This window comes from Microcaecilia unicolor, chromosome 1 (genome assembly GCF_901765095.1).
Source record: "Microcaecilia unicolor chromosome 1, aMicUni1.1, whole genome shotgun sequence".
NCBI classification, from domain to species: domain Eukaryota; kingdom Metazoa; phylum Chordata; class Amphibia; order Gymnophiona; family Siphonopidae; genus Microcaecilia; species Microcaecilia unicolor.
In genome coordinates this window covers 457,338,382-457,364,367 of record NC_044031.1, presented here as the reverse complement: position 1 = coordinate 457,364,367, position 25,986 = coordinate 457,338,382, and the positions used below count along the sequence as shown (strand labels likewise).

Genomic DNA, 25,986 nt, shown 5'->3' with positions numbered 1-25,986 from the left:
AGGAGCCCAAACCATAGTTACATGATGCAAGGTTCCACATTAGAAGTCACCGACCAGAAAAGGGATCTAGGTGTCATCATTGATGATATGTTGAAACCCTTTGCTCAATGTGCAGTGACAGCTAAGAAAGCAAATAGAATGTTAGGGATTATTAGGAAAGGAATGGAAAACAAAACTGAGAATGTTATAATGCCTAATCACGCCATGGTGCAATCACACCTTTAATACTCTGTGCAGTTCTGGTCACCGCACCTCAAAAAAGATATAGTGCAATTAGAAAAGGTACAGAGAAGGTCGACAATAATGATGCAGGGGATGGGACAACTTCCCTATAAGGAAAGGCTAGGGCTCTTCAGCTTGGAAAAGAGACTGCTGAGGGGATATATGATAGAGGTTTATAAAATACTGAGTGGAGTGAAACAGGTAGATGTGAATCGTGTGTTTACTTTTTCTAAAAATACTAGAACTAGGGGGTATGCAATGAAGCTACTAAGTAGTAAATTTAAAACAAATTTGAGAAATGTTTTCATCACTCAACGAGTAATTAAACTCTGGAATTTGTTGCCAGAGAATGTAGTTAAAGCAGTTAGCTTAGCAGGTTTTAAAAAAGGTTTGGATAATTTCCTATAAGAAAAGTCCATAATCCATTATTAAGATAGACTTGGGGAAAATCCATTGGATTTTCTAGGATAAGCAGCATAAAATCTGTTTTGCTTTCTGGGATCTTGCCAGGTACTTGTGACCTGGATTGGCCACTGTTGGAAACAGGAAACCGGGCTTGATGGACCTTCGATCTGTCCCAATATGGCAATACTTATGTTCTTAACTTTATTTATTTATTAGGATTTACCGCCTTTTTGAAGGAATTCACTGAAGGCAATGTACAGTAAGAATAAATCAAACATGAGCAATGGGCAATTACAGCAGTATACTACTTACAATGTCAACACAATACATAATAGAACATTTTAATAGACAGCGTAGGTTATGAGCAAAGAAGGAACATATAGATAGGTATGAAAGTAAGAAGAGTTAGAAAGTAAGGTGACTAATTTAAAGAAAGTTGCACATCAGGTCAGAGAAATGTTTAACATATAGATAGGTAAGAGAGTAAGATGTGTTTGAAAATAAGGTGACTAAAGAAAGGTGCATATGAGGTCAGATAGTTAAATATTATCTCAGCTAAGGTAGGAGTGAATAAACATGTCCTAATACAGTATGTACAAATGAAGGACTTAAAAAAAAAACATCTATCAGCTACTATACCATGCTCTTCTACAAATTATTCTAATAGAAAATCTTCCAGTTCATAGGTACCCCATATAAAAGAGGCTTGAGGAGGCTAAGCCTCCCCCAGCCCCAAGCACAATCTCTTCCATTAAAAACCAGCAGCACACAGGCAGTTCCAGGTGTGGCATTTCTCACTCTCTCCTTCAGTCCTCCTTCCCACTTTCCATTCTCCTAACATACCTCTATCACTGCCAATATCAATACCACAGTGATGCTCCCCACCTCCTCTGATACCACTTCCTGTTTCCGCGCAGGTGGGGTGCATCACAGGGAAGGTCCCAAAACCCTGAAGCAGTCTGTTTTAAGTGCTGCTTTATTGGTACTGGCAGTGATTGAGACATATTAGGAGAACAGACTGCGGGGAGGGGGAATGAAGAGGGATAGACAGTCACAGGATCTGGGGGTAGGGGGAATGAGATGTGCTGCATGATCGGGGGGGGGGGGGGGCAGAGAGGCAGGAACAGAGAGGGAGAGGTGCTGCTGGACCTGAGGAAGGGGAGGGTGGAAGGCACAGAAAGGAAGAGGTGCTGCTGGATCCATGGAGGCAGATGAAAAGGATGGAAAGTGAGAGATGTTTGCTGGACCTGGACAGGGGGAAGGAGGTAGGAGGGATGAACAGGGAGAGGTTCTGCTGGACCAAAGTGGGGAAGGAGGACAGGACAAACAGGGAGGGTGCTTCTGGAGCTGGTGGGAGGAGGAGAAGAAAGGGATGGATAGGGAGAGGTGCTGGACCCAGGGTGAGGGATATGGAGAACAGCTGAACCAGCAGGGGGAGGGGGAGTGCAAGGGAGAGAGAGAGAGAGAGACTGGATCGGGAGAAGAGAAAGAGAGGCCAGACTGGGGGAGAAGAGAGGGGGAGAGATGCTGGATGGAAAAGAGAGAGAGAGAGAGAGAGACTGGATCGGGGGAGGGGAAAGATGCTAGGCTATGAGGGGCTGCAGGAAGAGATATGGGCCCTAGGGTGGGGGATGGTGTGAAAGGAAGGGAAGAGGGGAATAATAAGGGAGACAGAGAAGAGATGCTTGGCATGAAGGGAACATAGGGACAGAGAAGGGCAGTGCCGGATGAACACAGGATAGAAACAGAGGAACAATTTTGAACATTGGGGGAGATAGTGGCACAGAGGGGCAATGCTGATCTCAGGGGAAGGAATAGGGACAGAAAGGCAGATGTTGGATAGGGCAAGATGCTGAATATAGAGGAAGGATAGGGACAAGGACACAGAGAGGAGAATTTGAACAGGATTGATAGAGATGGAAGATGGATCCTGGACAAGAGAAGAAACGTCAAATAGACAGGAGGCCCTGGAACGAGTTGGAAACCCCCCCAGAGAAAAGCAGAAAAGAGAAACTGAGCTTAATGCGAATGATAAAATGCTCAGACCGCAAAGGTAGAAAAGTATTTTATTCAGAATTTATTAATTTGGAATATGTCAGTGGTAGGGGGTGTGCATCTCTACTATTTTGTACTTCAGTTTCTGTTTCTCTAGTATTGCAAGTGGGATGTGTAGTATTGTCATATATGCAGAGTCTGACTTCTTGAGGTTTCCATTTCAGTTGCTTGCCTTCATATCTCTACTAGTGATCTATGCCCCCTTATATGTGTTTTTTGTGCGTGTGACCAAGGAGAGTTATTTTGCTAGCATGTACCCTGGTTTAAGTGTAGAGATCTTGTTGCAGATCCATTTGTTCTGTTTTCTAAATCTCTGCTGTGATCAAAAAAAACCCCACTGTCCCTTCACTTATGAAGGGCGACGAAAATGATAAAGGGGATGGGACGACTTCCCTATGAGGAAAGGCTAAAGCGGCTAGGGCTCTTCAGCTTAGAGAACAGGTGGCTGAGGGGAGATATGATAGAGGTCTATAAAATAATGAGTAGAGTTGAACGGGTAGATGTGAAGCGTCTATTTACGCTTTCCAAAAATACTAGGACTAGTGGGCATGCAATGAAGCTACAATGTAGTAAATTTAAAATGAATCGGAGAAAATATTTCTTCACTCAACATGTAACTAAACTCTGGAATTTGTTGCCAGAGAATGTGATTTTTCTCTACACATTAATTGATTTGCTTGCTTTATTTTTTGTCTATTAGATTGTAAGCTTTTTGAGCAGGGACTGTCTTTCTTCTATGTTTGTGCAGCGCTGCGTATGCTTTGTAGTGCTATAGAAATGCTAAATAGTAGTAGTAGGTTAGCTTAGCGGAGTTTTTAAAAAGTTTGGGCGGCTACCTAAAGAAAAAGTCCATAGACCATTATTAAATGGACTTGGGGAAAATCCACTATTTCTGAGATAAGCAGTATAGAATGTTCTGTACTTTTGGGGGATCTTGCCAGGTATTTGTGACCTGGATTGGCCACTGTTGGAAACAGGATGCTGGGCTTTGGTTTTTCCCAGTATGGCAATACTTATGTACTTATGACATAAATGTTCACCCTAAAAGGCAAGTTGTAGTTCTGCCCCAACTCCCTCCCTCTTTCCCCTCTCTGTGATTCCTTTCCAGCTGACACAAGAGTAGTACTACACACTTCTACTTCTAACCAAACTTCCTGTCCCTGGGTTCTGCCTCTCTCCTGTATGAGTTAAATAATCATAAATTTAAACTACATATGAGAGAAAGAGAGAGGCAGACAGACTGAGGGCAGATGGAAAGTGAGAGAGAGAGAGAAGGAAGTAAATTGACTGCAGGTTTCTATGGAGGCATAGGCATCATCTATAAACACTTTTTTTTGTCTGCTTAATTTTTCAATCTGTTTAATTTTCTTGCCATGTTATTTGGTATTTGATACCTTATAATTAATTTAGATATGAAATATATACATTAAATATATATTGCCTGCAACTGTTTTGCTGACCTTTCTTTCTAAACTTGTCAGACACATATGGACTCAGGTCCTGCCCCAGCCCCGCCCTGGCCCCACACACATTAGTCTCCCCAAACAGCAGAGCCACCGACAGCCTATGTTCCAATTTATTATCCATGGAGGGTAATTGTGGCAGAACAGTGTGTTTTAATCTTGGAAAACTGCCTTAATTAATTCCTGAAGCACATTTCTTCTAGTGGCTAGCAGGTGGTGCATGTTTTATATTAAAGCTGTTATAGAAAAGTGAATGCTCCCTCTAGTTTTACTCAGTGAAAAAGTGATCTACAATACTGTGAGCAGTATACTTTTAAAACTTGTTGACTGGGCTCTGATTGGCCCAGGAGCTCTTTTCATTTGAATTGTACTGTTTTTCCCCAGTCTTAGCCAGGGAGAAAAGAGAGTAAGGTCTATTTGCTGAGGTCCTGTGATCAGTTATATTTGATAATCTGTGAACAGCATATTTCCTGATCTTCCTGGGTACTTTTTAGAAAGTAAACAAATGTTTAGTTAGTGTTATAATTGATCCATATTTTCAGTTACCTGTCATTGTTTGCTGATTGCATATTTTCTGTCCACTGTTCAAGTTCTGAGAATGAACTTATTTATTTGTTCGCCCTGCTTGTCTGGACTGATAAAGAATCCTGGTGGTTTGTGTGTTAGGTCTGTGAGTGCTTTCTGGGAACTGTGGGTCCACTGGGAGTGTGGCCACAGTAACCTAGAAATCAATGGGGATAATTTGAGAGCAGAAGACTTGCCCAGAGGCGGTTGTGACCCAGTCAGTGGGAGGAAGGTGCCAGTGTAGAGCACAGGCGACAGATGCAGGTGGACCTGAGCTGTGCTGGGAATAGACCCTCTAAGTGGCCACAGGGTAACCCCAGGCAGGTGGCTAGGTGTTTCATGACGGTAATCCTTCTCTTATTCTAGATATTTTATCCTTAAAATATAATGCCAATTCTTCTGGTGAAGGAAATTCTGCCTATTACATAAAGCTTTTTTGGAATCTAAGGAGTCCTGTTCTACATAAGAGGCATAATACTATTGGTTAGCTCTCTTCATTTTGCCTTTATATTCATCTAGGGCCCCTTTTACAAAGGCGCTAGTATGTTTAGTGATTGCTAAGAATATGTTTGCACTAAACTTTAAAGATGCCCATATATTGTAAAAGACCCCCATACTGCACATCTCCATGCTCCCTTATTATCCTCAGTCTATTCTTTCCGTCATTTCTTATCTGGCCTTCCCTCCCTGTGTCCCGCCCTCGTCTGATGTAACTTCCTCTTTCCACGAGGTTGGGACACAGGGAGGGAAGGCTCAAAGGGAGGCGATCTGCCGCTGCTGCACTTTCACATGGAGGTGAGGCACTGTGATTTGAATGCAGTGGGCCCGGTCCAGTGGCGGACGGAGGGGGGCTGTTGATGGGGCCAGGGGTGGACGGGTGAAGACTGGAGACTGCGGCGTGGCAGCCTCGGGGGGACGGCACAGCAGCCTCGAGGACGGGGCGGCAGTGACCTCGGGGGCGGGGGTGAGGCCCTGGGGGCAGCCTTGCTCCAGGCCTGGCCCAGTCTCTCAGCGGCCCTGCTAGCTTAAATCATTTTCGCGCCTAACTTTAGGTGCAAGCATTTACTTCTGCCAAAGGCTGGTGTAAATATTTGCACCCAACTGGTGTCATTTATGTGTGAAAATGGAAGTATTCTATAAATCTGCACCTAAATCCTGGGAATGCCCCTCTCTTGGCCACATCCCTTTGGAGTTACATGTGAGATGAATTAGGCCAGTGGTTCCCAAACCTGGTCCTGGAGGCACCCTAGCCAGTTGGGTTTTCAGGATATCCACAATGAATATTCATGAGAGAGATTTGCATGTTTGCAAATATCTCTCATGAATATTCATTGTGGATATCCTGAAAACCCGACTGGCTGGGGTGCCTCCAGGACCAGGTTTGGGAACTACTGAATTAGGCACTCAGGTTATAGCAAGGGTTATCAACTCAAACCTCGGGACACACCCAGCTGGTCAGGTTTTCAAGATACCCACAATGAATATGAATGAGAGATTTGCATGCCTACTACCTCCATTGTATGCAAATCTATCTACTGCATATTCAGTAAGGGTATCCTGGAGTGGAGGAGTGGCCTAATGGTTAGTGCAGAAGGCTTTTTCCCCAGCATCCTGGGTTCAATTCCCATTGCAGGTTCTTGTGACCCTGGGCAAGTCACTTAACCCTCCATTGCCTCAGGTACAAAAACCAAGATTATGAGCCCTCTACGGACAGAAATAGTACCTGCTTATACTTGGATTGTAATCCACATTGAACCCGAACTCTGTTTGGGATAATGTGGGATAGAAATTTCATTTTAAAATAAATAAAAACATGACTGGCTAGCCATTTCCTGAACACTGTGCTGAGAGCCTAGGGGTTATAGAATAGAGGGGTAGAGCAGATACGCATGTAACCAATAATTAGTGCCAATTAGCTCTGACCCAATAAGATGCACACATTTTCAAAAATGCTTATGGTGTAATTAAAGAACATTTATTATGTAAATGAAAGGATTTCTTCCTTTCATATATTGTTCTCAGTGTAATTCATTGACTCCACCTTTGCCTGCAGATGAGCGAGATGGAATTAAATGGTCAGTTTGAGTCTGTGTGCGAGTCAGTATTCAGCGAGCTGGAGTCGCAAGCAGTGGATGCCTTGGACCTGCCTATGCCAGGTTGCTTCCGCATGAGGAGTCACAGCTACGTGAGAGCTATTGAGAAAGGATGCTCTCAGGATGATGAGTGTGTATCGCTGAGGTCTTCATCGCCCCCTCGCACAACTACCACAGTGAGAACAATCCAGAGCAGCACCGGTGAGTTAATAAATAAATAAATAAATAAAGGGCAGCATGAATTACTGTGTGATAAGATGGGTAATTGAGATTGGTAAGACCAATTTTTGATCAATCAACTTTTAGGCTATTAGTTCACATGCTAATATTGACAGAACTCGATTATTGTACTGTTTTCTATTCAGGTCTGTCTGTGAAACTTCTTAGGAAGCTTCAGCTTATTCAAAACACCTCGGCTAGACAGATTTTTAGGCTTAAAAAATGTGATAGTATATCTCTTTATATGACTAAATTGCATTGGCTTCTGGTTCGAGAGAGAATGTTGTTTGAATGTTTGTATGATATTTCTGACTATTTATGGCCTTACATCAGAACTTGTGACCAATTTAATCTGTGCACCTTTCTCTAAATATTTCTCCAGGTTAAGGTTTTTGAAAGTTCTTCATCCTCTGAGTACTAGAGGGTTAGATTTTCTAGGATGGCTGGCTCTATCTTTTCATCCTTTGTGACTTCCAAATGGAATTTTACCTTTGGGCATTAGATTAGGGTTGAGCTATTTTGTTGTTCGTAAAAACTTTAAGACTTTTTTATTTGATAATAACTATTTTTAAAAGAGGATTTTTTTAAATGCTATGAGATATTGTTGGAAAGTTATGTTAATTCTGTGATGGTGTACTTCTGAGCCATTTTTGTAAACCGCATTGGACCAAGGTATGGGAATAAATATAGCGGTATATAAGAGATGTATTGGTATAGGTACTCAGTGAGTAAGAAACTTTAACCTTTGATTTGTGGCCCTGGTCTCAGGTGCTGACCAGTGCAGAGCTTGCTGGTGCCCAAACTATATGGTGAGAACAGGGTTACCTAAGTGCCCCACAGCCACATGGTAGGAGCCTATTCTATAACAGAACCAAGGCAGCTATGGCACTCGCTTAAGTGTGCAAACCTAAATGCAGGAGGGCACTGTGTCACTTACAGTATTCTGTAAGTTATGAGCATAAGTAGGAGCACTGCATATGTTCCATCCATGCTCTGCCCCTGTGTACATCCCCCCCTTGCAAATACATACTGTGGGGTAAAATCTATCAATGTTTCTCAAATTAAGGTGCCGAGAAAAATCCACACTAAATGCTGTTCTATAAAGCAGTGGCATAGCTATGTGGGGCCATGGGGGCCTGGGCCCCCATAGATTTGGCCTTGGACCCCCCTGCCAACGACCCTCTCGACCCTCCCCTTCCCGCCGCTAACCCCCCGCCACCGCCGTCGCCTACCTTGGCTGGCTGGGGACCCCAACCCCCGCCAGCTGAGGTCCTCTTCTTCCAGTGCAAGGCTTCGTTCTGTTTCTGTGAGTCTGATGTCCCGCACATACAACGTGCAGGACATCAGACTCACAGAAACAGAACAAAGCCTTGCGCCGGAAGAAGAAGACCTCGGCTGGCAGGGGTTGGTGTCCTCTGCCAGCCAAGGTAGGCAGCGGCAGGGGTGGGTTGGCAGTGGGAGAGGGGTTCGAGAGGGTCAGCGGCAGTTGGGGGTCAAAGTTGTTGGTGGTGGCAGCGGCGGGGGGGGGGGGTCGGGGGTGGCGGCAGTGGGGCTAAAATGTGCCCCCTCACCTCGGGCTCTGGACCCCCCTCCCGCCAAAGTCTGGCTACGCCCCTGCTATAAAGGCCACTCTATACTAATCATCCTTTGTAGAATATCACTTAGTGGATTCCCGTGCCCAGCTTTGGCCACAGGGAGTTACACTTGCTGAACCCAGTGCAAATCCTGGCATGTAACCCTGTATTCTATAACACTGCACCAAAATATTTGAAACAACCCTTACCCACCCACGCTCTTCCTATGGCCATGTTTCCTTTTGGGTTGCACATGATACATTTGGGCCCACAGTATTATAGAATAGCACGTAGCAAGATGTGCCTATAAATCCAAATTTGTACCAATTAACTCCAGTTAATGTCAGTAATTGGTTGTTAGCACCCAACTGACTAATTAATTTACGTGTGCATCTGGGCACTCAACTTTGGTGACCTGTATAGTTATCCAGGGGTATGTACTTTAAGCAAGTATTTGTAGAATAGTGCTTAGGCTGAATTTTGGCAGCCACACTGCATATGTGTATGCCATTACTCTAAACATAAATGCACATAATATATGTAAATGAAAGCATCTAGTTTCAGAGTCACCGAGAGAGGGGGCGGGGGGGGGCAAAATTCCCTGGGCCCGGGCCTCCAAGGGGGCCCGGCGCCGGGATCTCTCTCCCTCTCCTGCTCCCAGGCTGCCGGCACCACAGTCCCCAATCTCCACCTGCCTACCCTCAGCTCCCTCGACAGCCCCCTTCTGTCTGCCACTGTGCCCCCTGCATTAAAAAAAAAAAGAATCTCTAAATCAGCAGCTCAGCGCCTCGCGTCTGTGTGAAAGCGGTAGTCTGATCGCCAGGCCTTCCCTCACTGTGTCCCACCCTTGTCTGATGTAATTTTCTATTTCCACGAGGGTGGGGCACAGTGAGGGAAGGCCCGAGGCGATCTGCTGCTTTCACACAGACGCGAGGTGCTGCTCGCTGGTGCTGCTGATTTAGAGATTTTTTTTTTAATGCAGGGGGCCCGGTGTCAGACAGAAGGGGGCTGTCGAGGGAGCTGAGGGGAGACTGGGGACTGCAGCACCAGCGGCCTAGCAGCAGAAGAGGGAGGTGACAGCAGTAGCAATTGAGGGCGGGGTGGCGGCGATCCTTGGGGGAGGCCCGGGGGAGCGGCCTTTCCCTGGGCCTGGATCAGTCTCTCGGTGGCCCTGTCTAGTTTACAGAATTGTCCTTCACATGTAAGGGCTGTCTGGTAATATCTGTCTTTTTGCAGATGATACCAAACTCTGTAATAGGGTGGACACCCCAGAGGGTGTGGTTTATTTATTTATTTATTAGGATTTATTTACCGCATTTTTGAAGGAATTCACTCAAGGCGGTGTGGTTGGCATGAGGAAGGATCTAGAGAAGATTGAAGAATGGTCCAATAATTGGCAACGAAGATTTAATGCTAAGAAATGCAAGGCCATGCATTTGGGTTACAAAACTCCAAGGGATCAGTACAACATAGGGGGTAAAGTGCTTCTGTGTATGGAAGAAGAACGAGACTTGGGAGTGATTGTGTCTGATGACCTTAAAGTGGCCAAACAAGTAGAAAGGGCAACAGTCAAAGCTAGAAGGATGCTTGGGTGCATAAGGAGAGGGATGACCTCCAGGAAAAAAAGACGTGATAGTGCCCTTGTATACGTCTCTGGTGAGGCCCCATACAGAGTACTGCATGCAATTCTGGAGACCGCACCTACAGAAAGACATAAACAGGATAGAGTTGGTCCAGAGAGCAGCTACAAAATTGATCAGTGGACTCAGTTATAAGACATATAGGGACAGACTTATGAACCTCAACATGTATACACTGGAAGAGAGGCGGGAGAGAGGGGATATGATAGAGACATTTAAATACCTCAGTGCCATTAATGTACAGGAGGTGAGCCTTTTTCAAATGAAGGAAAACTCTGGAATGAGAGGGTATAGGATGAAGTTAAGAGGAAATAGGCTTAGGAGGAATCTAAGAAAATACTCTTTGACAGAAAGGGTGATAGATGTGAGGAATGGCCTCCCGGTGGAGGTCGTGGAGACGAGGACTGTGTCAGAATTTAAGAAAGTGTGGGTCAGGCACATGGGATCCCTTAGGAAAGGAGGAGTTAGTGGATACTGAGGATGGGCAGGCTGAATGGGCTATTTGGCCTTATCTGCCGTCATGTTTCTTTGTTTTTATAAAGCAAGAATGAGACTTTAAGCAATTGGAGTGTTTCATTAGTTGAAGGCTTCAGAATACTGTTTTGAAAACTCTTGCCACTTAAGGCTGTGGGAGAATATCTGACTGCACAACTGGATAAGGGAAGAGCTTTTTTCTTTCACCTTTTCTCTATGCTGATAGCATATCTTCAGTTGTTTATTTTTCATTTTGCAAAATGATTTTCTATTCAGGTTGTTATGTTTATTTTATCCTGAGTTGTTTATCTAGTGCACATCTTAATGTCCATGAAGATAGGCAGACACTAAAAATATCTACCTTTGTCTTTGCAGAATAGGTTAGGGATTCTGAGCCTGAAGGTACTGGGGCATACTTGCACCCTAGGCCCTTGATTTCTGAGCCCTAAAGAGCAGTGTTAAAAAGAGCTTAGTCAGACTTAGAAAGGTATCCTAACCAGTGGCATAGCTATGGGTGGGCATGGGTGGGTACAGGCCTACCAATTGTTGACTCAGGCCCACCCAGCTGCAGTGCCACACTGCTCATTTCCCTCTTCTCCTCCGCGGCACCCCGGCATCTGCACTCCTTTCTCTGAACCCCTTTTCTCCCTGGTGTCAGTACAGGCATCCCTGGCGCCCGCATCGATTCATTCTTGCTGCTTGTGCTGGCCCTGCAGGCTTCCCTCTTCCGCGTTGCACCACATAGGAAACAGGCAATGATGTCAGCGAGGGCAGGACACCAGCAGATGGAAGCCTGCGGGGTTGGCAAAAGCAATGAGAATAAATCGCTTCAGGTGCCAGGGATGCCTGTATAAACACCGGGGAGGGACAGGGTTCAGAGACAGGAGTGCAGGTGCCAGGATGCCTCGGAGGAGAGGGAGAAGATGTGGGGTAGGTGAAAAAAAATCTGTGTTCTCAAAAAATATCTCTGGGAAGATGGGTGTGGTATGGGGTGGTGTGGTATGGGGGTGGCAGCACGTACGCATGGAAGGGCCAATCAAATTTACCTCTGGGCCCATCCAAAATACCAAGTCTGGCTATGCCTCTGATACTAACTAAAAACTGTTACACTCTTTCTGCTGAGAATATCATTATTTCGTCACCTTGCAGTTGTGTCTCTTCAGGAAGATAGATATTTTTAATACCATTAAGAAATATGGATCTACTACACATTCACTTCTTCTTGGAGAAGAGAAAAGAACACTACATGGAGAAGTAGAAAGCACAGATTTAAACCAAAGGACATTTATTTAAATCTTCCATATCCATTAAGCCCAAAGAGAGTAGAAAAGACTATAATGGCAGCAGAACACTTTTCTCATTGGGGAAAGAGGTAAAAAGACCTCTGCCCTTGCCCTCCCCAGCTTCATAGTTTCAATAAATCTAATGATGTGCACTCTGGAAATAGATAAATAAACACCACATCCAACAGTTTTCTAAGTTTACCTTCTGTATATTGACTGATGGATGGTAAGCACAAGTAACTATAATAAAAGCAAAGAATTTCTTTACATAAATATCATAATAGCAAATTACTTAGAAGAATAAAGACAGAATTAGTCTGGAAATAAATGACATGTATAAACATATACACTGCTTCAGAACAAGTTTAGAATTGCAGCTCTATAAATGCTAAAATGACCATTTCAGAAATTGGATTGAACACCCAAACCCTGACATGATCATGTGCCTTCAGTTTGTTACCCAAAGGAAAGTGATTACAGATTTGTTTTATACAATCTGGACAGCTATGCATGTCTCTTTCCCATCAGGAACAGCTGTAGGTGTTCCAATACTGGCTGGTTGATATGATGTTCACATGAAGATCTCAAATCATAAGACGAACCTGAGATAAAATCAGATAGTCATGTAATACTATTTTTTGGAACCAGTACTGTCTTCACTGATCAGACCACTTTGTGATGTGTGATTGGCTACACCCTGCATTCTATGGCTTGAAAAAACACAAAAATGTCTTTTACCATCACTGGAGATGCCTTTCCTGAAACTTTAGCCCAAGTAGTCTGGTGGATCAACCTGAACACAAGTATTGCATCAATTGGATTTGCCATTTTAGCAATTTTAACAGGTTCACAGGTTTCTTTCAGAAGTGCATGCCTGGACATGCTTTAAGCATAATTAAAGTCTTTGCTTTCTTTGACCATAAAATACTGCATCTGTGATCTAGAAAGGCAACTTCACAGGCATAGTATGGACAACCTCTGTAATGCACTAGGTATAGTGGCAGGGGAATTACCCCTACAAGCACCTCTAAGGGGTGACTCAATAGATTGCAGCGAGGTACTAATGCCTATGAAAGACCAAATGCTGAAGGCACGGAGTCTATTTTTGTTGGCATCAGTGTGAACATACAGCTTGGTGCATATTTGTTTCACATACATATCAGCCTATGGAAAATAGTAATCCTACATTATTGACATTTTCATCGTCTTATTTCCTACCTTTCCATTCCTATTTCTCCCCTTTTCTTCCCACCCTCACTCAAACAATCCTTTCCTCCTACCCCTCACCCTTTCCTACAGTCCTTACTTGAAGATTCTTCAAGACTTCTCTTTTTTCCCCCCCCTGTCCCCGGATGTTGGTTTTAACAGACTACTGCGCCTTTGGAGAAAGGAAAAATGAAAACCTGGACTTAAGGATAGAGAAATTTGTCTGTGCAGTTTTATGGTGAAGCATATTCGGGTTTGGAAACATTTAGATTACATGCCATAGACTTCATTTAGTTCAGTTATGTACAATAGGGCTGTGCAGATCAAAAATGTTCATTGTTTAGTTTACTTGTGTCATGTACTGGATTTATATTTTATTTTGTTTCATTATTTTTATTGTTCAAGGGGAAATGACATCATTAGTGAGCACTATCATTTGATAGCATGCACTATTTATCGATACGTGCACAATTCTTCAGTAGTACACGTTTTATTGCCATCATAGGAAGAGCATTTCCTTTGCTGTTGCAAATGAATGCACACCCCTAATGTACAAGTGAGATGTTTATTACTACAATGTATGAAACAAAATGCCACTTATAGGCAGAAAATGGTTTGTTAATTTTAACATAAAGCTAACTTCATTCTAACTGCAGCAATTAGTCACCAGCTGAGTCAGACTAAAAAATTATTTTTGGCTTTTGCGAGGGTGGAAGCGAAGATGGAGGGTTCATTGCAATTTGGAAAACACATAAGTACATAAGTAATGCCACACTAGGAAAAGACCAAGGGTCCATCGAGCCCAGCATCCTGTCCACAACAGCAGCCAATCCAAGCCAAGGGCACCTGGCAAGCTTCCCAAATGTACAAACATTCTATACATGCTATTCCCACAACTGAGCCAAAGATGATTTAGGGGACTTCAAAGAGAAGACATTAAGGAAAGGGTTGACAGTGGATGATACTAGTAGCTTAGGGATGGGCTGTCATTTGCAACGATATAAGAAATGTCAGCGATATAGTTTTGTTGTTGCATGATGTTACCGAATGAAAATGAGCAGGAAAAAACCCATGACATTTTATGTGTTGTCATTTGTCAATAGCACGTACTGCTTGGAAATAATGTACATTGGGCTAGAATCTATAAATGGTTCCCAAAGATGGGCACCAAAACGATGCAAAATAAGCTAATAATGGAGGAGTGGCCTAGTGGTTAGAGCACCGGTCTTGCAATCCAGAGGTGGCCGGTTCAAATCCCACTGCTGTTCCTTGTGATCTTGGGTAAGTCACTTAACCCTCCATTGCCTCAGGTACAAACTTAGATTGTGAGCCCTCCTGGGACAGAGAAATATCCAGAGTACCTGAATGTAACTCACTTTGAGCTACTACTGAAAAAGGTGTGAGCAAAATTCAAATAAATAAGCTAATATTCTGTAAAGGGCGCTACTAGCTTAGTGCGCATTTTCCCCCATATTCTATATATATCATTCCTAGTGTTCTGTGCCAACATCTAAGCGTATTCCATAACAACATGCATAACTTAATTGGCTTAACAAGATAATAAGCATTAGATAACAGCACTTAACAAGCAACAATGAGCACTAATTGGCAATAATTACAATTTACGCGCACAACTCACTAAGTGGATTCTGTAATGAACTGCACCTACATTCTAAGGTGCAGTTCAAAAGAGGCCTGGTTATGGGCAAGGAAATGGGCATTCCAAAATTTACACACGTAGGCACCCACACACATCCAACGTACGTCGAATTGGAACTACTACCTGGCTACCGCATGCCCTGGGTGGTAATTGCATTTTTGCGCGTGTCCAAAACACTGTAGAAAATATATTCTACCACATGGTGCTTACCCGGTAGTGATCAGCAGTTTACGCACACTGACGCTTACCACCCTGTTACTGCCAAGTCAATGGGTGGCGGTAAGGTCTCAGGCTGAAAATGGATGTGCACTGGTTTTAATTTTGCCACACGTCCATTTTCGGCCACAAAAAAAGCCCTTTTTTCCAGGCACACAGGAAAATATTTTTATAGTGTAGAAAATCGCACACACTGGGGGTGGGAAGTACCGCCAGGCACCTGTGGTAGTTCCAGATTGGCACATGGCAAGCCTGTTGACACGTGCCAACCATTTAGTAAAAGGGTCCCTGTGTGTGCAGAATCCATCGCATGCAGCTACTAGGGGAAGTGGACATCAGAAGAGCAAGGCAGGTCAGGGGCATTCCTCGCACTTAAACACACAGGTTATAGAATACTAACAGTTACGCCCTAACTGCCTACAATTAGGTACATAGATAGAAAAAGAACAAATCCCAAACAATATAATTAGAGCTTCTAGGACTGCAGCGGAACCTAACTTTATAAGGAATCAACCTAGTAAGGGAATATCATATAAAATTTTGTAAAGATATTATGAGAATAGATTAAATTTTAAGGTGATAAGAGAGAATTCAGTATGAGCTGCGCCTGCAGCAGAGTTCCTTTATCAATGAACCATGGCAAGCTCACATGACTGCTCTATGCATCATGATTTTCCCTGAAAAAAGTGTGATAGAATAGCACACACTTTCTAAATGTACCGATATTTGTACAAATTTTTACCCTTTCCCCCAATAAAGCAGTATATTAGTTCTAACCAATAGTACTAAAGTTTCTAAAGAATTTTCTTGAAAACACTCTCATCAATCATAATAATTAACTTCTGCAGTGAAGGAATGTTCACAGACTCTGCAAACCACCAGAACTTTATAGCAATGGCAGCATGGCAGCGAAAGCCACTTATCTGAGCCTGCCGCTGCACAATATCATCTAGGTAAAATTCCTTATCAAAATCAAGGACTACTTTATGGAGCTGCTGGTACAAGAGCCAACAAGAAGAGGAAAAATTCTAGACCTAGTCCTTAGTGGAGTGCATGATCTGGTGCAGAAGGTATTGGTGATGGGGCTGCTTGATAGCAGTGATCATAATATGAGATATCGGCTTTGGAGTAAATACACACAGGAAATCCAATACGTTAGCATTTAACTTTCAAAAAGGAGACCATACTAGAACAGTGAAAAAAAAACTTAGCGGAGCAGCTGCGAAGATCAAAAATTTACATCAGGCGTGGATGCTGTTCAAAAATACCATCATGGAAGCCCAGGCCAAATATATTCCATGCATTAAAAAAGGAGGGAGGAAGACTGGGGGGCATGCAATGAAGCTACACAGTAGTAAATTTAAAATGAATCGAAGAAAATATTTCTTCACTTAGCGTGTAATTAAACTCTGTAATTCGTTGCCAGAGAATGCAGTGAAAGCAGTTAGCTTAGCGGGGTTTTAAAAAGTTTGGATAACTTCCTAAAAGAAAAGTCAATAAGCCATTATTAAAATGACTTGGGGAAAATCCACTGCTTATTTCTAGGATAAACAGCATAAAATGTATTGTTTTGGGACCTTGATGGGTACTTGTGACCTGGATTGGCCTCTGTTGGAAACAGGATGCTGGGCTTGATAGACCTTCAGTCTGTCCCAGTATGGCAATACTTATGTACTTATGTAGTTAGGTGTATGAATCTATACCAGACTTAGAGGTCACGACTAACATTAGACACGCAATTGTGGTCTTACACTAGTATTCTGTAAGTGACAATTGTACATGTGCAATTGCCATTATAGAAATTGTAGTTAGCATTCATTATCTCAACACCTAACTTTAGGCAACTTTTGGAGAATTACACCCAGTGCTTTTTTTGTAGAAAAAAAGATGCCAGTACTCATTATGGGCGGGTCACCACATATGGCTCTACCCCTATGATGACCACACCCACATTAGCCACACCCCTTATACCAGCCATGGCACATATAAACATACATCATTGAAAATATTATACTAGTATAGGAGAAAAAAATAACATGATTTTTTTTTCATTATAAATAATTTCTGTAAGCTGTTACAGTTCCAGTATACCCAGTGCAAAATAAGACAGCAGATGTAAATTCTCAAATTGGACATATTCCAAACACTAAAATGAAAATAAAATGATTTTTTTTCTACCTTTGTTGTCTGGTGACTTGGTTTTTCTATCCATATTGGTCCCAGTCTCTGTTTCTGCTGCTCTCTATCTGTTCTCTTAACTCTATTTCTATTTCCAGGGCTTCCTTTCCATATATTTCTTTACTTTCCTCCTTTCTTCTTCATTTCTTGCCCTAAATCCATAAGTAAAAGTTGGGTCCTCCTCTGTGGAATTGATTGGAGGAAGTATAACGTGGATCCAGCTTTTGCCTATTTTCTCCATCCATGTGCAGTTTTTCTCCTCTCTTCCCTTTCCCTCATCTCCATCCATATGCATCTTCTTTTTTCTTTCCTCCCCTCCATCCATGCCCAGCACTTCTCCTTTCTCCTCCCCTCCATCCATGTGCAGCATTTCTCCTCTCTCTTCCCTCCTCTGTATCCATATAAAGCAATAATTCTCTCTCCCTTCTCCTCCATCCAAGTCCAGCATTTCTCCTCTCTCCCCGCCAACCCCTCCATTCATCCATGTCCAGAGAATCTCTCTTCCCTACCCTCCCCTCTCATCCATGTCCAGCAGTTCTCTCTTCCCTCCCCTCCCCTCCATGTCCAGCAATTCTCTATTCCCTGCCCTCCCCTCTCCTCCATATCCAGCAATTCTCTCTTCCCTGCCCTCCCCTCCCATCCATGTCCAGCGATTCTCCTCTCTCCCCCTGCCCTCCCCTCCCATCCATGTCCAGCAATTCTCCTCTATCCCCTGCCCTCCCATCTCATCCATCTCCAGCGATTCTTCTTCCCCCAGCCAATCCTCCTTCTCCACTGCCTGCCTGCCTGCCAGCCAGTGAAGCGATAAAGAAAGGCTGCCAGCATCAGACTTGGCAGCACGAACGGTACAGCGATTGAGAGAGTCTGGCAGCATCGGAGCTTCCCTCTGTGAGTCCCACCTATGTGGAAACAGGAAGTTGAAACAAAGTAGGCGGGATTCGCAGAGGGAAGCTCCGACGCTGCCAGCCTCCCTCAATCACTGCACCGTTCGCGCTGCTGAGTCTGTAAAAAAACAGTAAGTAGGGGAGAGGAAGGGTGCAGGACTCGCCGGGGGAAAAAAGGTGCCGTGTACTGGCACAAAAAAAAGCCCTGATTACACCCATACATTTATTTATATGCAGGTATACGGCAGGTATACACACATTCTTGGCACCTAAATGTTGATGCTTTCTTTACAGAATTTCCCCAGTACTGCTTAGTGCAGTGTAGTAAATGGGCTTTTATAAGGCACACTAGAACACTAAGGGGCCCTTTTATTAAGCAGCGGTAAGCTGACTGCGAGCTTACCGCACAGCATTCTAGAACTACCCCGGCCCAATGCAGTCATCGTCAGTAGTTCCAGCCCCAGCATGCGACATTTCCGGTGCTAGGGAAAATAGTTCCCTAGTTTTTACCTCTGGGTTAGCTCGGGAGCCCTTATCGCCATCTCAATGGGTGGCAGTAATTGCTTCCCCACACATGGCCACATGGTAAGTACAATCTTACCACATGGCCTTTTCATTTTTTTGGCCTTTTTACCCAATGCAGTAAAACGGCTGCCGCCACTAAAACACAGGCTTATTTATTTATTGCATTTGTATCCCACATTTTCCCACCTTTTTGCGGGTTCAGTGTGGCTTACAATATGAGTTAAATGTTAGAAATACAATTTGTTACAGATTGGTTATGGATTACATTGTGCAGAGTTATGCGAAACAATTAAGGTGACGTTAGGGAATGTAACAATGGAACATTACAAAAAGGGCCCATAATTGCACACTAATGAGTAGATATTGCCAGCCCAGGAATATTATAGGAACTATGATCTTTGTACGCTGGGTGTGCAAGGGTATGCTGACGCCACATTTGAGTTCAGACCTAGTCAGGAGATAATACTGTCTTTGGACAGCTTTTTGCTTGTCTGTCCCAGAAAATGTTTCCATCCCTTTCTTCCCAAACTGTTTTGGTACTGGCTATGGGAATCAAGCTGTGCTTCACAATGTCCTAATTGTGCCTTTTTATGCATAAGCTTGTGGCACCCAAGATTTAAATTAGTGTAGATTGGTGCTTGTGATTTAAATATAGAGAAATCAAGGAAACTGTTCTTTCAGAACTTATAATTGCTGCAAGGAGAATAGGTGCTGAATGGCTTTGGCAGAAGTTATGGTGTACAGATATGACCTAATTTTATCAGTTGATATCAGTCTTTCTTCCATGGCAGCCATGTTTCTTCTGTGGAAGTTCTATCATTACTTTTTTTGCTATTTGCATTCTTATATCTGCAGTTCAGTTTCATCACACCAGAAGGAATGGACCTTTCTTTTATTTTGGCACGGTATATAGAATATGCTTAATTGATATCCTAGCGCCTAGAACTACATGCATCCATTTATACCAAGGGAAATGTTGCATAAATACTGGCACGTAGGGCATATTCTATAAGTGCATGTAGCGTTTTGGAATGCCCATGAAACACCCATTACCACATCCCTTTTTTGGCTGCACGCATTAGAATTTAGGCACTCTGTGTTACAGAATACACTTAGGGCCCTTTTACAAAGCTGTGGCCAAAAGGGGCCTGCACGGGCATCAGCGCATGTTTTTCACGCATGCTGAGGCCCCCTTCTACCGCAGCGGGTAAAAGGCAGGTCTTTGTTTCTTTCAGGAAATGGCCAAGCGGCGAGTGAATCACTTGTCGCATGGCCATTTCAGGGGGGGAGGACTTACTGCCAACCATTGAGGTGGCAGTAAGGGCTTCTGCGCTAATCCGGTGGTAACCAGGCAGTGCGCAGCACTTCACGATTACTGCCGGTACACACTGGCGCTACAAAAATAAAAATATTTTTGTAGCACCAGATATGACGCGCACTGGGGGTGGGAACTATCACTGGGCTGCTGCAGTAGCCCGGCGGTACTTCCCTTTTAGCAAGCAGTAAGCCCGCTTTGGGCTTTACCATCACTTTGTATAAGGACCCCTTAGCCAGTTGTGTGTATAAATTTTGATTATTGTCAATTAGAGCTCATTATTGCTGGTTAAGTGCTGTTATCAATGCTGATTAGCTTGTTAAGCCAATTAAGTTATGCGCGTTGTTATAGAATACGTTTGGATTTCAGCACGGAACACTAAGTATCCTATATAATAATTTGCAGCTCTGCAAATCCATCTGGATGCCTGGGTTCATAACACCTGGGTTCGTAACAGTTCCCATTGGTCCGCCCTGGGGATGATGTCACAGAGCGGACCAATGGGAAGTGAGAGGGAAGAGAACCTAGCAGCAGCCACCGGAAGCTCCAGTCCGACACCCCCCTCTCCACCGATTTCCTCCTCCCAAAAATGTTTTACCTCCTGCTCTGCGGTCCGCCGCCAACAGTGAAGTCCTGCACGCACGGACGCCACTTCACATTGCCTTTGCTTTCATTTCTGTTTCAGCTGTTCCTCTGATCCCGCCCTTCCGCAAACAGGAAATGAGGGCGGGACCACAGGAACAGCTGAAAAAGAAGCGAAAGCAAAGGCTGTCTGAAGCGGCGTCCATGCGTGCAGGAGGTAGAAACTTTTAAACAACAGCCGGCTCTTATGAAGAGGAGGGGCAGAGAGGGGGGGTTCGGGTCCTGAAACGACAGAGGGGGGTCCTGAAATGACAGAGGGGGAGGTCCTGAAACTCCACTGGAAGGAGAGGGCCGGTCCTGGAACTGGAAGGGGAAGGGGGTCCTGGAACTCGAATAGGAGGGGTGGGAGGGGGGTCTTGGAACTCAAAGAGCGGGGAGAGGGGGGAAAGGGAGTGGGGGAGGGAGAGAAGGAGGGGAGAGGGGGTCCTGGAACTCGGACAGGGGGAGGGGGAGGGGAAGGGGGTGAGGGGAAGGGAGTGGGGCGGGGGTGAGGGGATGAAGGAGAGGGGTGAGGGGAAGGGAGTGGGGCGGGGGTGAGGGGATGAAGGAGAGGGGTGAGGGGAAGGGGAGGAGGTGGAGGGAGGCGTGTGGAGGAGGGGGGAGGGGCGCCTGGAGCTCTGAGGACAGAAGGAGAGAGGGAGGGGGCCCTGGAACCTTGCTAGCGCCCGTTTCCTTTCTGTTGGAAACGGGCCCCTTTAGTGATATATAAAGTCTGGGGGACAGTGCTTACCACAGCATTGTGAAAGAGCCCCTTAGCATGGAAACCTGCTTGCTTTCTCACCTTTCAGAACTAGTACTGTGAATAGATGAAGGGGTTCCTGTTGTGCTGATGCTGTTGAACCACTGATCTGCTTTTGATTTGGTCGATCATGACCTGCTGCTAGGGAAATTGGATTCTGTTGTTGTGGCTTGGGCTGTATTGACTTGATTTACTGAGTTTCTAAAAATGTGTTGCTACAGAGTTAAAAAGAATGATGAATCCTCTGCCTCTTGATCTTCAGGCTGTAGTGTACCACAGAGCTCACCCTTTTCACCCCATTTCTTTTTAACATTCTTTTCAGTTTTCTTGGCACCAAATGAACATGTTTGGGGTTATTACATCACATTTACACTGATGATGTCTAAATCTATTTCCTGTAACATCTTTAATTAATGAAACATTTACATTTCTAAATTCTTGTTTTGCTCATATCTCTACTTGGATGAAACAACATGCTTTACACTAAACTCTGATAAAACAATGTCGGTATGGGCTGGAGGAAAATATTATCCTTCCCCTTCAGACTGCCCTGTATTGGATAGTAAGAATATACTTCTTACCATCCAATACAGTGCAATCTGAAGGGGAAGGATAATATACTTCTTTAAATGTCTATTCACAGCCTAGGAATTTGGATTAATTCTGCTCTCGATGAGGAAACTCATACAAACTATTTAATATTTGGTCCATAAACAACTAGGGATGTGTAAACTGCATTGGAATGTTCATAAAATGCCCCACATCATGTCATATGTAAACTGAAATGACAGGAAAACTAAAACAAACATGGGGGGGGGGGAGGTTGTGTCATCAATAGGATGTACTGTTGCTTAGGGGGCCCTTTTACAAAGGCGCACCAAAATGTGGCCTGCGGTAGTGTGGGTGCATGAATTGGACATGCGCTGCACTATTTCTCCCCCGTGTCTGGAAAAAAGGGGGGCTTTAGGCCAGAAAATGGACGTGTGGCAAAATTAAAACCAGTGCCCTTAATGCCACTCCTTAACTTTATTTATTGATTTATTTTAAACGTTTCTAACCCGCCTATAAACTAGGAGGGTTCCATAAAAGCATACATACCAATGAAAAACAAAACATTATCAATTAACAGAAATATAAAATACTACAAGCACACCTGATCCAAGATGGCGACGGTCTGAGACACAGCACCAGACGCACTCCATTTCTGAGACACAAACGCTGTTGTAGAGGGTTCCTTTCCTATCGCCGGAATGGGGAAAAGGAGAGGTAAGGTTAGGGAGATTCCCTCCACCCCTACCGGGACGTACCAGCTCCAACAAACGACATTGGAACAGTTCGGAGTAGCGCCTGGTCCCAGGACAGCTTCTACTCCCGCAGTCGAAGCAAGCATTTTGGCGCTTGCTAGCAGTGTAGACGGGGTCTCCCTGAGCCCCGTCGAGCGTGCGCCTCCTCCCCAGCCAGGATGAGGAAGCCTGGAGTCAAGCACTGTAGCTCTGCCTCAGAGAGGGGATCAGAGCGAGCGGGGGGGGGGGGGGGAACTTGCCCACGCTGAGAGGAAAATCAAATGCTAACAGCCTGGAGGAGCCAATGGAGATATTTAAATCTGCGCTGTCTTCACAGATAGTGAGTACTTTGGAACAGGCTGCTAAAACCCCTCTTCCTGTTTTTCCTTTGGGGGAAATGGAAAAGCCAGCCATAGTGACAATGGAGTCACTCTGGGACTTGACTTTTACTATGCAATCTTCCTTACAATCTTTGATAATTAAAAATACTAAAGTAATTAAGTCTTTATCTGAGGCTGCTCTTACTCAGGCACAGACTAGTGAACAACAAGCTTCTGAAGTGAAACAACTAAACAAAAGAATTCAGAAAATGGAACTTGTGGGACAAATCACATTAAAAGAAAGAAACTTTACTTTCAGACGCTTGGAATATTTAGAGAATCAATCCAGGAGGCTTAATTTGAGACTGATAAATTTTCCTAGATCACTCTTAATTACACTAATACAAATGGTTAAAAAATATTTAATTGAAATCAGAGGATTCACTGCCACCCACAACCCGGGCGTTTTACTTACAAGGTAACATTAAAACGGAATCAGGTATTTCACAACCTCAGGGAGGTGTAGCATTGAACCTCACATCCTTCTTAGAATCCTCTTTGGAGGTTATAACTCAGAGAACAACTATGTTGGTTTCTTTTTGCCCTGGAGATGGACAGAGATGCAGTCCGAAAACTTTCCTTGAGACATTTGGATTCAATATTTTTGCGTTCTAAAATAAGAATTTATCCTGATCTCTCTAGAGAAACATAGAGAAGACGCAAAGAGCTTTTTTAGCTCTGCGTCAGAGGGCTTTGGCAATAGGTGCAAATTGTGTACTTAAATTTCCTTGCATTTGTCGTATATTATTTCAATCAAAACAATTTCAATTCTTTGATCCCAAACAATTAGAGGAATTTTTATTAAGTAAGGAAGAGGTTAATGTAACAGTCTAGTCACAGATGATACACTGCAAGACAGCTTGGAGTAAGCCACCTGGGTAAGCTGTATCATTAATATAAGTTAATTATAGATGTATATGTATATATATATCTAATTTTATTTCAATTTTGTTATTTCTTCTCATGGATCAATTACCTAAAAATGTTGTGCTCGATAATTGATGAAAAACCTTACCTAAATGATTTATAATCTCTTTAGATTTACTTTCTGGATTTGTGTATTATCACTCATAAGATGTATTTTATGATTGTTAAAAATCTAATAAATAAAAAACATTCCAAAATACTGCTAACATAATTCAAAACATAAGTGCTACTGTCATAACTTACAAAACTGCACTAAATGAATAGCATGCTTGAACAAAAGCAGTGTTCTTAATAATTTCTTAAATTGCTGGAAACTAACGAAGCTGACCTGGCAAGGTATTCCACATTAACGTTCCTGTTATAGAAAAAGCAGAAACCTGAGTAAAGGCATAATGTACAGAAGATACCAATTGCAAGCTCAGACATTTTGAGAAAGACCTTCCTGATGTAGACAGAGTGAAAACTTGGCCAAAATACCAAGGCATTTTACCATGTATTACTTGATGAATTATACTCAAACTTTATGCTGCACTCGATATTTCACAGGCAACCAATGAAGTAGTTTCAAAAATGGGAGTTATATGTTCAAATCTGGAAACACCAAAAACCAACCTAGCACCATTTGTAAAGCTTTAATCCTGTACTCTGGAGCACCCAAATAAAGAGAATTACAGTCATTGGCGCCAATTCTGTGGGTGCTGGGGGTGCTTGAGCACCCCCAATATTTGACCCGCCGGAAGTCCCGAAATGGAAGTTCCCAGCCAGCCCAACCTACGCTGCCCGCCCTCTTCTCCCAGTCCTCCGCCTTCCTGCGTGCCGTCCTGCTCGCCTTTCACTGTTGTCGCCGGACCCCGAGGTAAGATGACTTTTAAATTCTGGGCAGCACGTAAGAAGGTGAAGGGCAGGCGGAGGACTGTTGTGGAAGAAGAGGGCGGGCAGCGCAGGTCGGGCTGGCACTCGGAGGAGAGGGAGGGGGCCTGGAACTTGTAGGAGAGGAGAGGGGGGCCTGGAACTCGGAGGGGAGGAAAAGGAGAGAGGGAGGAGGGCTGGGAACTCGGAGGGGAGGAGATGGAGAAAGGAAGGGGGCCTGGAACTCGGAGGAGAGGGAGGGAGGGGGGCCTGGAACTCGGAGGAGAGGGAGGGAGGGGGCCAGAGGGAGGGAGCGGGGCCTGGAATTCGGAGGGAGGGGAGGGGAGGGAGGGGAGGGTGGGGGCCTGGAACTCAGAGGAAGGGGGAGGAGGAGAGGAGGTGGGGGAGAGGAGAGGGGAGGAAGGAGGGGGAGGGGGAGGGAGGGGGAAGGGGAGAATGCACCACCTGTAAAAAAAAAAAAATTCAGCACCTCCAACCATTTTGAAAAGTTGGCTCCTATGATTACAATAATCAATTTTTGACAAAATCATAGCTTGAATAACACTCCTAAAATTCACTGTACATAGCATGGGTTTTAAATGAAATAACCTTCATAATTGATGGAAAGCTGATTTAACTACATGCTTAATTTGTTCTTTCATTGAAAGATGACAGTCCAACTTAAGATTACACCCAACAATCTAATCTCCTTCTGCACTGGTACATCAATTGCACCCACACAAAGAGTCTGAGGCCAACATTCATCCTCTTTTTTTTCCCTGTCACAAGAATTTCAGTTTTATCCACATTTAAATTAAGTTTATTAGTTGTCATCCACTTACAAATTGCATTTATTCAAGATGTCAAATGTGAGGACAACTGTTCTCCCCATGATACTATTGGAAAACAAATTGTATATTATCGGCCATAGAAATGTTAAACAAAAGCAAAGATAAAGCAGACCCCTGTGGGACCACTCTCAAAATGGGAATAGATTTAGAAACCCCCTCCTCCACTCTGAATTAACAAATCAGTCAAATAGGATACAAACCAATCATACACTTTACTCCCTATACCAAGCTTCTGTAGCCTAGCTAACAGGATATTTCCATCAACTGAATCGAAGGCAGATGGCACATCCAATGATATTAGACAATAACCTACATTTTTATCAATACCCCTTCTCATGG

The 25,986-nt window shown here is 43.9% G+C and overlaps 1 protein-coding gene across 2 annotated transcripts in view; it reads left to right on the top strand.

Moving 5' to 3' along the window:
• The window catches only part of DLGAP1 (DLG associated protein 1), a 356,932-nt gene that overhangs the window by 97,197 nt on the left and 233,749 nt on the right, over positions 1–25,986 (top strand). For both annotated transcript variants that reach the window (XM_030213104.1, XM_030213111.1), the window contains exon 4: positions 6,763–7,003. In XM_030213104.1, coding sequence (XP_030068964.1) covers positions 6,763–7,003 — 241 coding nt within the window. The remainder of the gene's footprint in view (positions 1–6,762; positions 7,004–25,986) is intronic.